Here is a 14,139-nt window from a genome sequence, read left to right as displayed (position 1 = left end):
TGGTACAGTCAGGGAGAAAAACCGTGTCAAAATTAAAACTGTCGGAAACACAGTTTGAAAAGACAAGCAGAGATGATATCGCCTGTAAAACCCACTTGGAGTGAGAAAATGACAGTTTTAACCACATTTTTGAAATCATCATTCAATTTTCTATCCAATAACCCAAAAACAATGCAAAATTTGGTACAGTAAGGGAGAAAAGTCGTGTCAAAGTTAGAACTGACAGAAACACAGTTTGAAAGGACAGTCAGCGACAAAATCACCTGTAAAACCCACTTGGAATGAGAAAATGACAGTTTTAACTACATTTTTGGAATCCTCATTAAATTTCCTATCCAACCACCTGAAGAAAAACTAGAAAATTTGGTACAGTCATCGAGAAAAGCCGTGTCAAAGTTAGAACTGTCACAAACACAGTTTGAAAGGACAGTCAGAGAGGATATCACCTGTAAAACCCACTTGGAATGAGAAAATGACAGTTTTAACCACATTTTGGAATCCTCAGTAAATTTCCTATCCAATAACCCAAAAATCACCGCAAAATTTGGTACAGTCAGGGAGAAAAGTCGTGTCAAAATTTGAACTATCAGAAAAACAGTTTGAAAGAACAGTCAGGGACAAAATTGTCTGTAAAACCCACTTGGAGTGAGAAAATGACAGTTTTAACCACATTTTTGGAATCCTCATTAAATTTCCTATCCAACCACCTGAAGAAAAACTAGAAAATTTGGTACAGTCATCGAGAAAAGCCGTGTCAAAGTTAGAACTGTCAGAAACACAGTTTGAAAGGACAGTCAGAGATGATATCACCTGTAAAACCCACTTGGAATGAGAAAATGACAGTTTTAACCACATTTTTGGAATCCTCAGTAAATTTCCTATCCAATAACCCAAAAAACACCGCAAAATTTGGTACAGTCAGGGAGAAAAGTCGTGTCAAAATTTGAACTGTCAGAAAAACAGTTTGAAAGAACAGTCAGGGACAAAATTGCCTGTAAAACCCACTTGGAGTGAGAAAATGACAGTTTTAACCACATTTTTGAAATCCTCATTAAATTTCCTATCCAACAACCTGAAAAAAAACTACAAAATTTGGTACAGTCAGCGAGAAAAGTTAGTACACTCAGAAACACAGTTTGAATAGACAGGCAGAGATGATATCGCCTGTAAAACCCACTTGGAGTGAGAAAATGACAGTTTTAACCACATTTTTGAATTCCTCATTAAATTTCCTATCCAATAATCCAAAAAAACCCTACAAAATTTGGTACAGTCAGGTATAAAAGCGGTGTCAAAACTTGAACTGTCAGAAACACAGTATTTCTAATTAACTGGTAATTTTACTTACTTTTTTTAAATTTTCATATTAGTTAAAAAATATATGGAAAACCACCTTAGAAACCCTTAAAGCTGACTAAAAATGTAATCTTCTCTAGCAATATTTGCTCAATGTTTTTTCCTGTTCTTTATGTCAAGGGCTTTCCAATAGAGGTAATATATTTTTTATAGCTTCAGGGTATACTCACGTCACGTTGTATTTATGTATCAAGAAGGAAAAAACGTATCCATATCGATCACTATCCCAGCCAAATAAACATTGAAATGAAGAAAATTTGCTTTTATTTTTGTTACAGATATTTGTTTTTAGTAAATAACACTTTGCATGCAAAAAGCAATTTTCCTTAAAGTGAATAAAATACTATACAATGCTCCGGGGCATTCTAAGAAGCCAGGCTTTTTTCAGGTAATATTGAGATATACCTGTACTTTTAGTATTATTGAAAACCTTCAGTCAAATCACAGAACAAAACTCATTACAAACTGCCATTTGTTTCCGAAATAATACGGAACAGACTTTTTTCCAAAGATCCAGAAAGTTTCCCTTTAATTCCACTTTTAAATTAACTTGTCCCTAAAACAGGAAACTGATAAACAAAAACCTGAAAAGTTTTAATTTTCAGAAACACCAGTTCCGTACTAATTAAAAACTGTCTTTAGATTAATTAGATTGGGCTGAACCATTTCGTAAGAAGGGTGATTAAACTTAGAAGTTTATTGTCTCTAAAACGCATTGAGGTTTTGAGTGATGGATGCTTTAACACGTACAACTAATTTTCCTGTAAACCAACCGGTAACACGTTGTTTAAATTGCATTTTTTTAAACGTCTACACGTAAATCAGTCCAAACAATGTATGGAATACAGATCCGGAACAAAATTCACTTTATTACCGCGCCTGTTTGGTTTAAAAAAAAATTAGGTGAACTCAATTGTGTGTCATTAAACTAACAAAACTACCTGCTATTTTTAGTTCGGCGTTTCTTTTTGATTATCTTGCCGCTAACAGATCGAATGGAGTGTTTGTTTATTTATCTTTCAACTAATTGTTTTTCATCACTGTTTCATTAAAATATTTATTTTGTATTAACTAAAATTCAATAATCCTTGGTTTTATTGAGTTGAGGCAGTGTGATTTACAACTCAATTTCTTTTGATTTAAGTTTAGTTGCGATAATAGTTTTATTTTATTAAATGAACTGTTTTGCTGTTACTTTTTTGCAGAATTTCTAAAAATATTTTCAGTTTGGAGTAACTTGGCCAAGAAATCAAACAGGGTTACCGTTCTGGTTTTTGTTCAGTTTTTTTGGCACGAGTTGTAACAAAAATCGTATATCAATATAAAGTATACAAAATGGTTAACATAGAAGCGTAAAAAGCATTTTTTTGACACGCCATTTATAAGAGTTTTTATAAAGCAGACTTATCATTAACAGTTCACAAGAATGAAGTTAAAATACAAATCACTTAATATAAGGTTCATCTTTGTCTAAATCTAATCTTCTTTGGGAAAATACCCCATTGTAGCAAAAAACCTTTAAAAGACACACAGTTTGAATATAGGAAAGAAACCAATTTCAACGACAATAAATTGAAAGTGTTAAAGGGAAATACCTAGATAAATATTCAAGAAACCTGAAGACATTAATTCAGATTAAGGATTTCAGCTAGAGTTGACACTTTTCCAAACCTGCATTCCATTTATATTTCCTTGGGAAATTGGTTTGTTGCGGAATTTTTAACAATCTTTTTCAGGGTTCAAGTCGTTGCTTCCTTATATCTTTTATTAGCACCTCTTTCATCAAACGAGTTTTAACAACCAAATTTACATATAATAATCATATAAACACATTACGAAAACAAAACCTAGAAGCTTAAATAGCATTATATTCCCTGTCGAAAACGTAATACCGCTAAAAGCTACAGGTGGGATTTTGTTTTCGCCGGGAGCTTTCACGTCTGTAAGGATTTGCAAAATACGTTGTCAAAGAGGAATTTTGCTACAAAATAATGTAATATTATTATGAATTCAGCATTACCCAGCTTGACATTTTTGAGTTAATAAGCGGGTTTAAAACCATCTGGAGTATTGATTGAACTAAATGTTTTATTGCAGAAAAGCGCTACAGAAGTTTCCTGGATCCATGCCTGCTCGCAGGGGGCTTTTAGCGCCCCAAAACACGTTTCTGGATACAATTGCAACGCGATTTGATGGCACACGTAAGTTTTAAATTAAGCCGCTTTCAAATTGTTCAGCCGATACGATTTAAGCTCCAGAATTTCACAAACTGTAATTACTGGGGCAATCGTGAATGCTGGAAAATGGAAATCCTATTTTGTTATGATTTTCTTGTATTAACTATACGATAAAAGACATCGATTTGGTTTGAAATTCATCTGTTTAGCACTTTCTGATTCGCAAAAACGTTCACTAATTTCACCGTTATTTTAGCTGAATAAAAGCTAGATTTCTACTAAAACACAGTGTCCAATTACAACTTTGATTTCAAACTTGTGATGTAAAATCCGCTTTACAAAGTGGGACTAGCGTCATATTTAATTTACCTGACATATACTGGATTAACTGAATTATTAACTGTTCCAATTTCAGTTCTAAACGTTGTGTAACCAAGTTACGCTAATTTCTAAATGACCAAATGGAATACGGAAAACCTTCTGTGATTTGAATATATTAACTTGGACAATTGTCTTTAAAGTGACTATCTGATCAAACTAGGAATACGAAACAAATTTATATTTGGGACACTTTGTATAAGAAATAGTAACCATAATAATAAAAATGGATTGCTTGTAAACTTTATCGGTTCGAAACTATATAATGTCACATTAAACTCTCTAGTAAAGGGAAGATTGGCAATAGAAGATCAATAAAAGGTCAAGGGTTTAGAAAATTGGTTAAATGCGTTTAGTCGAGTGGCTTCTTACAGTTTGCTGGTCATTATAATTAAAATTATGTTACATCTAGAGAATTATTCAATGCAAAACATTAGCCAGTTAGTACCATTTAGGCAAAACAGGACCAATATAATCCCCATCGATTCTACTTCCAAAGCTTTTAGGGTCGTTTTGAGGCTTAAAATGATTAATTAATTATTATTTGAAGAAGGGTATTGGAAATCATAATTTCAATATGTATTGTGCAATATGGCAAAAATTCATTTTGTTTGTATATGAATGCTGTGGTAACATAGTTAATAAATCTGACTGTAATTAGGAGAAGCAAGACTTAATTCCCTTACATTCCATATTCCTTTACAACTTTTCACATAAAAACGTATTTGACTATTTGGATTTACTTTCCAGTTTTTTTAAATTAAAGAGTAACTTGTGTTTGGTTTTTTAACTTTAATTATATTACAGAAATGTTATGAAACTTGCTATGTATTCTGAGTTTTAATTTCAGCAAAGGATATTTGGAATTAGAGGCAAAGAGTAACGAACCTCATTAACGTGTTACTAAACAACATTTCTCTCTGTCTGACCCCTTCTACATTTAATGTTTTACATCATTTGTAAGGGATGACAAACATTGTATTTGTACTTTCTGTTATAAGGAATATCTTTTGGTAAAGCACCTTATGCCACTACTTGTAAAATAATTATTTTCAATGTTATACCAACAATCGTAAAATAAAAATTAAAGTACATAGCTAAATAATTTAGATTACCTAGATTCCTATGTTCCATTGCAATGTTTAACTAAACAGTGATTGGACTTAAAAATGGTTTAGACCAACAGTACAATATCCGCATTTTGTGTGGAAGGGTGACAAAATAATACCAATGTATAATATGCATTTGAATAACAGTATATTACCGACAAATAATTAACCTTGATTATAAGAAAACATGTAAAAAAATGCAAGAAAAGAATTATATCATATTAATTGCATGGGGAAAATAAATACTGGTTGCAAGGATTGGAAAAAAATCCCTTAAAAACCCAACCAGACCCTGAAATTACTTAATTTCTATCAAATAAGTTACCTGTTTCATCCAGCTTCTAATAAGCTTCAAAGTGCATTTTGATCTGGGAGCTCATCAAACTTTGGAATAAGTAGTGACTTTGTCATTAGTGGTCAGCTAATTATTAATCACCTGTTGAAAGACATTTTATAATTATGTATTTATATGGAATTTGTAAAATGACTATGAAAGAGCTATTGTGATTTAGAGTGCAAGTATTTTTGTAATTTACTTACTTTTCCAAATTGGAGGGAATGGCATGTAATTTGTTGACCTCATTTTCGGCTAATCCACAAATAATGCACGTCATCGCGGCATTGTGAAGAAAAATTATGTTTAATAACTAAATTTAAAACTAATACAGAAAAAAAGTGGAAACACAACTTTTGCAAAAACTGTCACAAAATTCAGGTTAAGTTATTCGTTTCCTCCATATTGCCAAGTCGAAAAAGTATAGAATTTCTTTACACTTTTACAATGTATATTCAAGTGAGACAGAAATATAGCTTTCGGTAATAGATAGCGCAAATAAACGCCATTTGGCAATACCGCTGACCAGGTTGACGTTGCAAGTGGTGCCATCTCAGTGACACCTTCCCTCGTGCTAACAAAAGAAAACATGATATAATCAGATACGATATTGTGTGTGTCACAGAAAAAGACAGTAAACTCGGATCACTCCGATCAGGTCCGGATCAGCTCGGATAAAAACATCCAATAAAGATACTGGTCTCTACCTTGTCTCTGGAAATATGTTTTTTTAAAATTATTTCGTGTAGTTGATTGCAAGTTGTGAGTGAAAAATCAAAGAAAGGTTCATTCCTGATCGAGATATGTATAGATAGAGTTTTTTATACACAATCAAGCCCAGCCTAAACAAATTAGTTAGAACATTTGTCCTGGAAAGTACAACACACATCAAACTAGTTTAAACACTGTTCAATACAAGAAAATCTGTACATCCTTAAAACTAGGTAAGTAAAACTGGTAAATGGTTCTTATGTTATTACCAAGAACATTCATTCAAAATTATTTGTGTTGCTCTCACAATGAAGGATGCTTTAAAATAAAACTCACGTACCTGCGCATGTAACAAGTACCTAGGTACCTAATAAGTCTACTGTACTAGAAAGCACTTGTACCTACCATTGAGTATAGTGTTGGAGTAAAATCATCCCACTTCAAAGTGTTCAACCACTGTTGAGTTAGATCCGGTAAAAACTTGACACGGTTGGGCTTTTTCCTGAATTGCTGTTGCAATGTGGCTTGAAAAACTTATAAACGGCAGCAAACAAAAATAACTTACGCAAATAACCTCAAGTTTTGATTTTAAACCGTAAAAATTCATCTAATCCACAAAAAACTCAATTTCCACAATATAAACCAACAAACAAACGCAAACTGTCACCACTTTCCGCCATATTGGAATTTTTGACAAGCACCTTGTAGTATAGTAGGCGCTGACGTAGGGTCGTTGATAAGTTCGTATATGGTTTGAAATCAAATCGGCGGATTGACAGCTGTCATATAATAATTGTTTGCAACGTTATCTAAGACATACGCTTACTACTGAAAACTACAGAGGGTTCTACAAATGTTTTAATGTTTCCAAATTAATTTTAAAATTGTCAAGACATTTATAGTAATTTTTAAAATACCAGAGGCTTCTAAATACTGCTGAAAACCTTTTACAAATATCCTAAACCATTCAGGATTGTTGGAAAACAACCAGAAGCTTCAATAATATTGTAAAGGTCTCAAATAATGCCAGAGGGATCTACAAATATGCTAAACTTTTCAAAATTATTTTAAAAGTGCATCATTCTGAAAATGCCACAGGCCTTTAACTACTACGGAAAACCTATTAGAGATTAACTATTTCGAAATGCCGGAAACATTTTCGTATTCTACTCTCGACCTATTTATTAACACGACTTTATAACCAAATCTAGCTGACCTTTCCGTTTATCCGGAAATCTTGAAGAGTGCGGTTTCCTACCTAAAGGCAAAGAGAACATCCCTTTAGAAACCATGTCAAAAGCTCTTACTACGACTAGGATTTCCCACTTGTAAATTTTGACTTTTAAACTAGATAACCTCTAAATTTGTAACTGTGCTTAGTTTTAGATCAATAAAACTCAAAATACCTAACATATGCTTAATACGTAAAAAATATTGATTTTCACATATTAACTGTGTCAGACAGTTTACCATATGTAGGTCTTAATCTAAACCTGAATAATTTATTGATTAAGATCACCAGTGTTTTTCCCCTGCACAACCTTAAAAAAATAGAGAAAATGGAAAATTTGGTCGTTTTAACAGTCACCTGGTATAATAGTAAACCATCAAACTATAAATTAATTTCAGGAAATGAAAACTCTGAAACTGAATACTTAATTAGTTTGTTTTTTCAATTTTGATTTACAGCTCTTTAGTGAGTCGTTTCTGAGATATTAGATAATTTTCAGGAAACCGCGCAAACATGTTTTTGTTAAGTTTAAACTTTGCCTAAGGAGGATAAACATTCTTGGTAATTTTACTAGTTTCATTATACCCACGTGATACCTGAGCTGTTTTAACGCCCTTTTGTAATACAAAGGTTATTTTAAAGATTCAAGAAGAAGGAAATTGAGAAAATTAAATGCTTTGACCTGAATTTCCCTGTCGTACGCTATTCACTTTCTTATTATTCCTTCATAAAGATGAGTTCAAGAGGACTGTATTTTTTTCTGTAGTAGAAGACGAATAAAGTGTCTCTGATAGGAGCAGAACTGGGAAAAAATTGAAATTCAAAATATTTATGTGATTTTAGTATATTTGAAATATTAAACTTTGACCACTGGACAGTGTTACTAGGACACCCTTCTACAATGTCCAGTGGACATTTGTCAAATTTCGTAAAATTATTTGAAGGTAAATTTTAGTTTCACACTTATAACATTCTTTCATGAAGCTGCTTTATGAATAAATTGATCAATTTCTTTAACATCAAACTGCGGTGTAAAACCTGATTTATAAATTTTGACAATTTTCTTTTAACACTACATTGTGCACTTTTCCAGACAGCAACTTTGTTTTGGGTAACGCCCAAGTGCCCACCCTCTATCCCATTGTTTACTGTTCTGACGGATTTTGCGAGCTGACAGGGTTTACACGAGCCCAAATCATGCAAAAAGCATGTTCCTGCAAGTTTCTGTACGGACCCGAGACAAAAGAGGAGCACAAAGCTCAAATTGAAAAATCATTAGAGTCGAAAAACGAGCTTAAACTGGAAGTAATTTTCTATAAAAAAAATGGTAAGTATGGTTTTAGAATAAGTTTTAGTTTAAATTAAATAGTCCATTAAATAATAATAATTTCAGTGTCATAATTTTCAATCTTAGAAGAGTCAAATTATTCAATTTTTCAAGTGAGTAAAAAGCTGGAAAGTGACACTATTGAACTGACAGAAAAAAGGAAATTGACAACAATTTGCACTAAAATCCCTCAAGATTTCTGCAATACTCCAGTAAACACGACTTTTTATTCCTTGATTTGCTGGAAGTTTTCCGGAGATTGACATCTGTACAAGGAAATACGATGAGATTTCTAAAAACAGTTTGAACGCTGGTTTTCCACTTGGAAATTCAATTTTCCCTTAAAGCGTTTATTACAAATAGAAAACTTTTGTAGTTATTATAGTTTATCTGGAAGAGTTATGTAATGTTTTTACTCAAAAGTTTTGTGCAATACAGCTCTTTCACAGTAATATTAAACTTTAAACTACCATTTTCGACAAAATGGGTTTTCTGAGGTTAACCACGTGTTAAGTTAACCCAGCTTTTGCGAATGGCATTTCCTTTTCTTTGAGGTTTGTTCACCCGTAAATCAGTCTAAACCACTTGAAAAACATACGGAAAATCAAATGGTAATTTTTACAGTTTTTGGTGCATTAATACTGGAAATAGTACCTTCACATTTCTTTATTTGAATTTCTTGTATAATAAACAATCTCAATTTTAAAAACAACAATTTATATTTAGAACTTTGGTGTCAGTTTCCATAACAGGATGTTTCGCAGTTTTAATAGCGAACATTCTTCAAAAATGTGAACTGGGATGATGAGAAAAATTGGCATTTTACCGAATAACCGGGCCATAACGATGATGGTAAAAAAATTAAAATATATGAATCTCATTACTCTTGCTGGCAGCAGGGCCGAATACTAAATAAATAAATTGCCGCTCATTTTTTTCTATTCCCTCCCCCAATTTCTGCGTCAATCTGGAGACGTATTAGCATAACAATTCTTCTTTTTCCATGATGTTTTGTGATTCAACTTTAATGGAATCAGACAGAACATTTTTCATTTTAAGTGTTAATTTTAGTGAGTAATCATGTCAATCATATAGAAAAACCTGTATTTATAGAAAGGTTTTTTTCACCAACTTCCTGGATGGTTGGTTGATTGATTCAGTATGGAACATCTTAAATTAACTTTTCATAGGAATTCAATCTGCACCCACTCACATATTAGTAGAAACACACGTAAAATACTGTTTGCCCATCAAGTATTCATACTAAAATTCACTAATAACTTTAGCTGACGAATGTAATTAATACTGCTGGAACTGCTCGTCAACAAGAGTAATCAAATACGACCCAACCATAAAACTCGGTGAAACGTTAATAACTTTGAAGCCGGAAAATTCTGTAACTTTCATGTTCTTTTACTGGATGGTTTTAAGACTTCACTTTTTCCGTTTAAATTGCAGAGTTTTCTCGATGACTTTGAAATTTTATTTTCTAGTAGAGAACGGAAAAAGATTGAATTTACGATTATAATTTTTATTAAAAAAATGATTATTGCAGGCACTCCATTTTGGTGTCTTCTGGACATCGTTCCTATCAAGAATGAGAAACGTGAAGTCGTGTTGTTTCTTGCATCACACAAAGATATCACCAATACTAAAATGGCTGAAATGGCAGAATGTGAGATGTATGACAGTGGTAAGTGATTTTACTCTTTTGCAAAACAGTTTCCGAGTTATTCGACTTTTTTTGGAAATTCCGTAAGTACAGTAGTAAGAACAGTAAAAAACTCAAATTATTCATCTTAACTTTCATCTCGTGCTAACCGCAATTGAACAAGCAATTTTCTTCTAAACATAAAACTAACAAGCATCACTTTAAAATGTATTAAATTGTTGTAATCCATTGAATATTTAAATTAGTTTTTTATACAATTCAGGCTTCTATAGCTTGATTACATGTTTTTACTCCCTTAGAAAAGGGATAGAAACACACTCTTTGTTGCTATTGCACAAAATGAACTGCTGACCGAGCCAATTTAGAATTCCCTTCGCCAACAAGAAGCATCTGCCTTCATTATTATCTTTTTCCTACTTTACCACAGTAAGCTGGTTTTGAATGCTGATTAACTATTTTTATTTACGTTGAAACTAGTCTTTATTTGTGACTATACAATTCAGTTCATGTTTTATAAAAGACAATAAACCTTTACCAATTCAATAGCCCAAGGAAATTGTAAGCAACAAAACCAAAGTAATTTCAAACAAAGTAATTTTTCAAAAGCAAATTAAGCGATTGTTGAATTAAACTAGCATTCTCTGATTAATGGAAATATGAATTAAAGAAAAGTTTTACCTCAATTAAAACTGTACAATTTAATTTCGTTGGAGGAGGAATTTTATAGTCTCAGTAAAAGTTATTTAAATGAAGGAAACTGAAAGGAAGGAATTTGTATTAGATGTAACAAAAACCCATTTCAACTATAGTTTAAGGACATATCCACACTGCCTAATAGTTTTTCGTTACTCTTTGCTATCCGCAGCGGCCGTTCTTGGAGCACGATTTAGAGGCTCCGCTGACTCTTGCCTTCTGGCTGAGAAGGCAAACTGCAATTTTGACGACCCAGAGGCTCCACCAGCCAATTATGGTCGACGGAGATCGAGAGCTGTGCTCTATCAGCTCAGCGGCCATTATAAACCAGATAGGATGAAGACCAAACTAAAATTGAATAACGTAAGTAATCGTTCCTACAAACAAAATCTGAAAAACAAGTTAATTAGAGCGCCGTTGACGCTTTTAATGGTTTTAGAGCTTTTAGAGCCAGGAAGTTTCCACAGAGCACACGTGTTATAGTTGGTCAAATTGCTTTTAAATCTCTATGTAGGTTATCATTGCTTTTACAGCTCCTTTTCATCGTGTCTATTAGATTTCACTTTAAATGCAAATGCAAGGGTGACTAAAAGAATCATAAAAAGGTTTTTGATAGCACCAAATTTGAATTCCTGCAATTTAGAGCTAGTTTACTACACCATTTCCAAATGTAGTTCAGAACATTCAAAAGCAATTCCATAAAATACATTATCTGTGGATAAAATTACCAAAGCTGAAACTCCAAGGCACTTTAATAAATTAATATACTTTATAACATAATGAATGTTATGAACAAAATAACACAGTTTAGGTTAAAAGTTAAACTGAATTACTCTTGATATACTTTCTGAATTACAATTAACCATTCTGAATTACAGCTAGAAATGGTGTAGTAAGTTCCAACGAAAATATTTCACACCACACCGCTTTTTAGCTAAAATGCAACTATCTCCGTTGATAATAACAAAAATTCAGAGGCGCATAATCATCAGATATTTGATAAACTCGTCGAGGGAGAAGTTTCTAATGGGCGTTGAAATGCACAGAGGCTCCGCTCTACTAAATAAGAGTTTTATTCATAAATTGTCAAGAAAACTTCGTAAACCAAGCTTGAAATGTGTATTGTTCCAGTATGGGAAACTTTGTAAATAACCCTGATTAAAAATCAATTTTCTACCGGATCACTTGAGGGCTCTTCTCCATGCAACTTAATTGAAGTTTGCATACGAAGCTGTCAATTGGAAATCGGATATTAATTGCTTGGTGATGTATTTCAGGTAACCCAAGATCCCATCTAAATAATCGGTTATTTACCGTTACCAGAATGTTGGAAGGGTACAGTTACAAGAAATTGGTTCATGCAGAATTGATTTATCACTATTTTATATGAAATTTGACTAAATACTTTTTTAATAAATATGCGAATGAAATACGTTAGAGATATATTTTCGTTATTAATTAATGTGCACATTTGGCCAATTAGAATTTAATATAACCAAACAAAACAATGTTTTCCTAAAAATCCAGTAAAATTGATACTTTTTAATTGTTTTAAAATCCTTTTAAATCCAGATTTATGTTTTTTTTCGAAGTTTACTTTAGTGAGTGACAAGAAAGTTTTAAATTAATGCATCATGTGTCTGGAGGACCTCAAAACTTGGGTACAAAAGGGAACAAACAAAAATTACAATATTCTGTGGCGTCTCTTAATTATTTGGCACAAATTTAAAATTACCGGTTTTTGGGTGAATTACGAATGAATAATTACTGACGTTTGCTTGACTGTTCGAAGCAAAAATGAAATTCCGTTACGGTTTCGAGAGTGGCTTTAATATATCATATTCTAGTAAAAAAGCCTTATAGACTTTATAGAAAGCTTTAGAAATAACTTTTGATTTATTACAGTGATTCTGGGTAAAAATGCAAGTCATTCCACTTTTTAGATTTTTTCTCGTTTGCAGAGATTTTCTTATATAAAAGGGATTTCTTGTGCAGGATTTGTGTAAATTGCAGCATTATTATTGGTCAAAAAAGCAGCGTTCAGCTTGCTGCTTTTTTTGATAAATAAAAATAATACAGGGTGGTCAAAAATTGATCTATAAAAATTAATTTAAAAAAAGTATAAAGTCAATATTTTTAAATGGGAGATCCCTATTTTGTAATTTTATCTTGTTTCCTGTCTAAAATTAGGTCAAGTTTGTACTTTGTTACTTATTTGAAAAATTGATACTTTCTGAAATAAACACAATTTCTATGCTACACATACGCGTAAAATGGTTTTGCTTGAAAAGCACCCAAGTAGGCGGTGCATGTGTTGCCAACTTGACGTCACGATGACGTAATTGAACAAAATAGTATATTGACCAACTGTCAAATTACGTCATTGTGACGTGAAATTCGCTCGGCGCACTTGATGGTGAGTCAAAATTATATTATGCACAGCCTACTTTACCACTAATACTCACGAAACGCCATCTTAGACGTTTGTGGGATAAAAAATCGCTAATAAGCTTTTTACATAATTAACATTACAAAATTGTCTTATATAAATTGGGGTGTTTAAAAACCTTGACTTTTTGCATTTTTAAAATTTTATTTTTTGACCACTCCGTATCATTATTTTTGACGTTTTTCTGCACCCACAGTTAGAACCAACTTTTGTTTAACATGACAAAATAAAAAAAACCAAACAAGGAACGTTTACAAAAATTACAATTGTTTTAGGTATTGCAAATGTCAAATTTCACATAAAATGGTAAATATCTCAGAACCGGATACAGATAGGTATTTGACATTATACACAAAATATGTCTAGAATTTGTGATATTTTCCAAAAATGCAAAAATATACAGGGTGTTTACCGGAAGTGCTAGTAAAAATATTCAGAATTATAGTCATAACGAATCGTTATTCAACAATTAACTTAAGTTTGTGACGTCATCTTAATGTGGTTTGATTTTCAGTGTAACTAACTTTTCAAACAACCGTGTTTCACATTTTATGCATGGTGCCCGAGTGGGCTATATAATTCCTAAAGGAATTTGATCCTTTCCTGGAAATACTTTACGAGGGAAGTTGTACGTAGAATGCAAAGTATTTTCTATTTTTGTCTTTCCATTTTTCTTTGGAGTTTAGGCCGAACCTGCCTGGA

The 14,139-nt window shown here is 32.4% G+C and overlaps 1 protein-coding gene and 1 long non-coding RNA gene across 6 annotated transcripts in view; one reads left to right on the top strand and one right to left on the bottom strand.

Annotated features, from left to right (window-relative positions):
• The window catches only part of Elk (Eag-like K[+] channel), a 29,182-nt gene that overhangs the window by 4,822 nt on the left and 10,221 nt on the right, over positions 1-14,139 (top strand). For 3 of the 5 annotated variants that reach the window (XM_081984826.1, XM_081984823.1, XM_081984825.1), the window contains exons 2-5: positions 3,454-3,557; positions 8,390-8,623; positions 10,179-10,316; positions 11,134-11,351. In XM_081984826.1, the coding sequence (XP_081840952.1) occupies positions 3,482-3,557; positions 8,390-8,623; positions 10,179-10,316; positions 11,134-11,351 (666 nt within the window). In that variant the 5' untranslated portion in view covers positions 3,454-3,481. Of the gene's footprint in view, positions 1-3,453; positions 3,558-6,126; positions 6,299-8,389; positions 8,624-10,178; positions 10,317-11,133; positions 11,352-14,139 lie in introns of those variants that run through there. The other 2 variants (XM_081984824.1, XM_081984828.1) reach the window with 2 other exon arrangements.
• Positions 5,152-5,794, bottom strand: LOC145732531 (uncharacterized). Its single transcript, XR_014179022.1, has 2 exons — positions 5,561-5,794; positions 5,152-5,456 (listed from the first exon to the last, which is right to left on the bottom strand). It is a non-coding gene; the product is annotated as an uncharacterized LOC145732531 (long non-coding RNA).

This window comes from Ips typographus, linkage group LG8, assembly GCF_016097725.1.
Source record: "Ips typographus isolate SLU linkage group LG8, UJ_Ityp_2.0, whole genome shotgun sequence".
NCBI lineage: Eukaryota > Metazoa > Arthropoda > Insecta > Coleoptera > Curculionidae > Ips > Ips typographus.
This window is presented reverse-complemented; position numbering and strand designations above follow the sequence as displayed.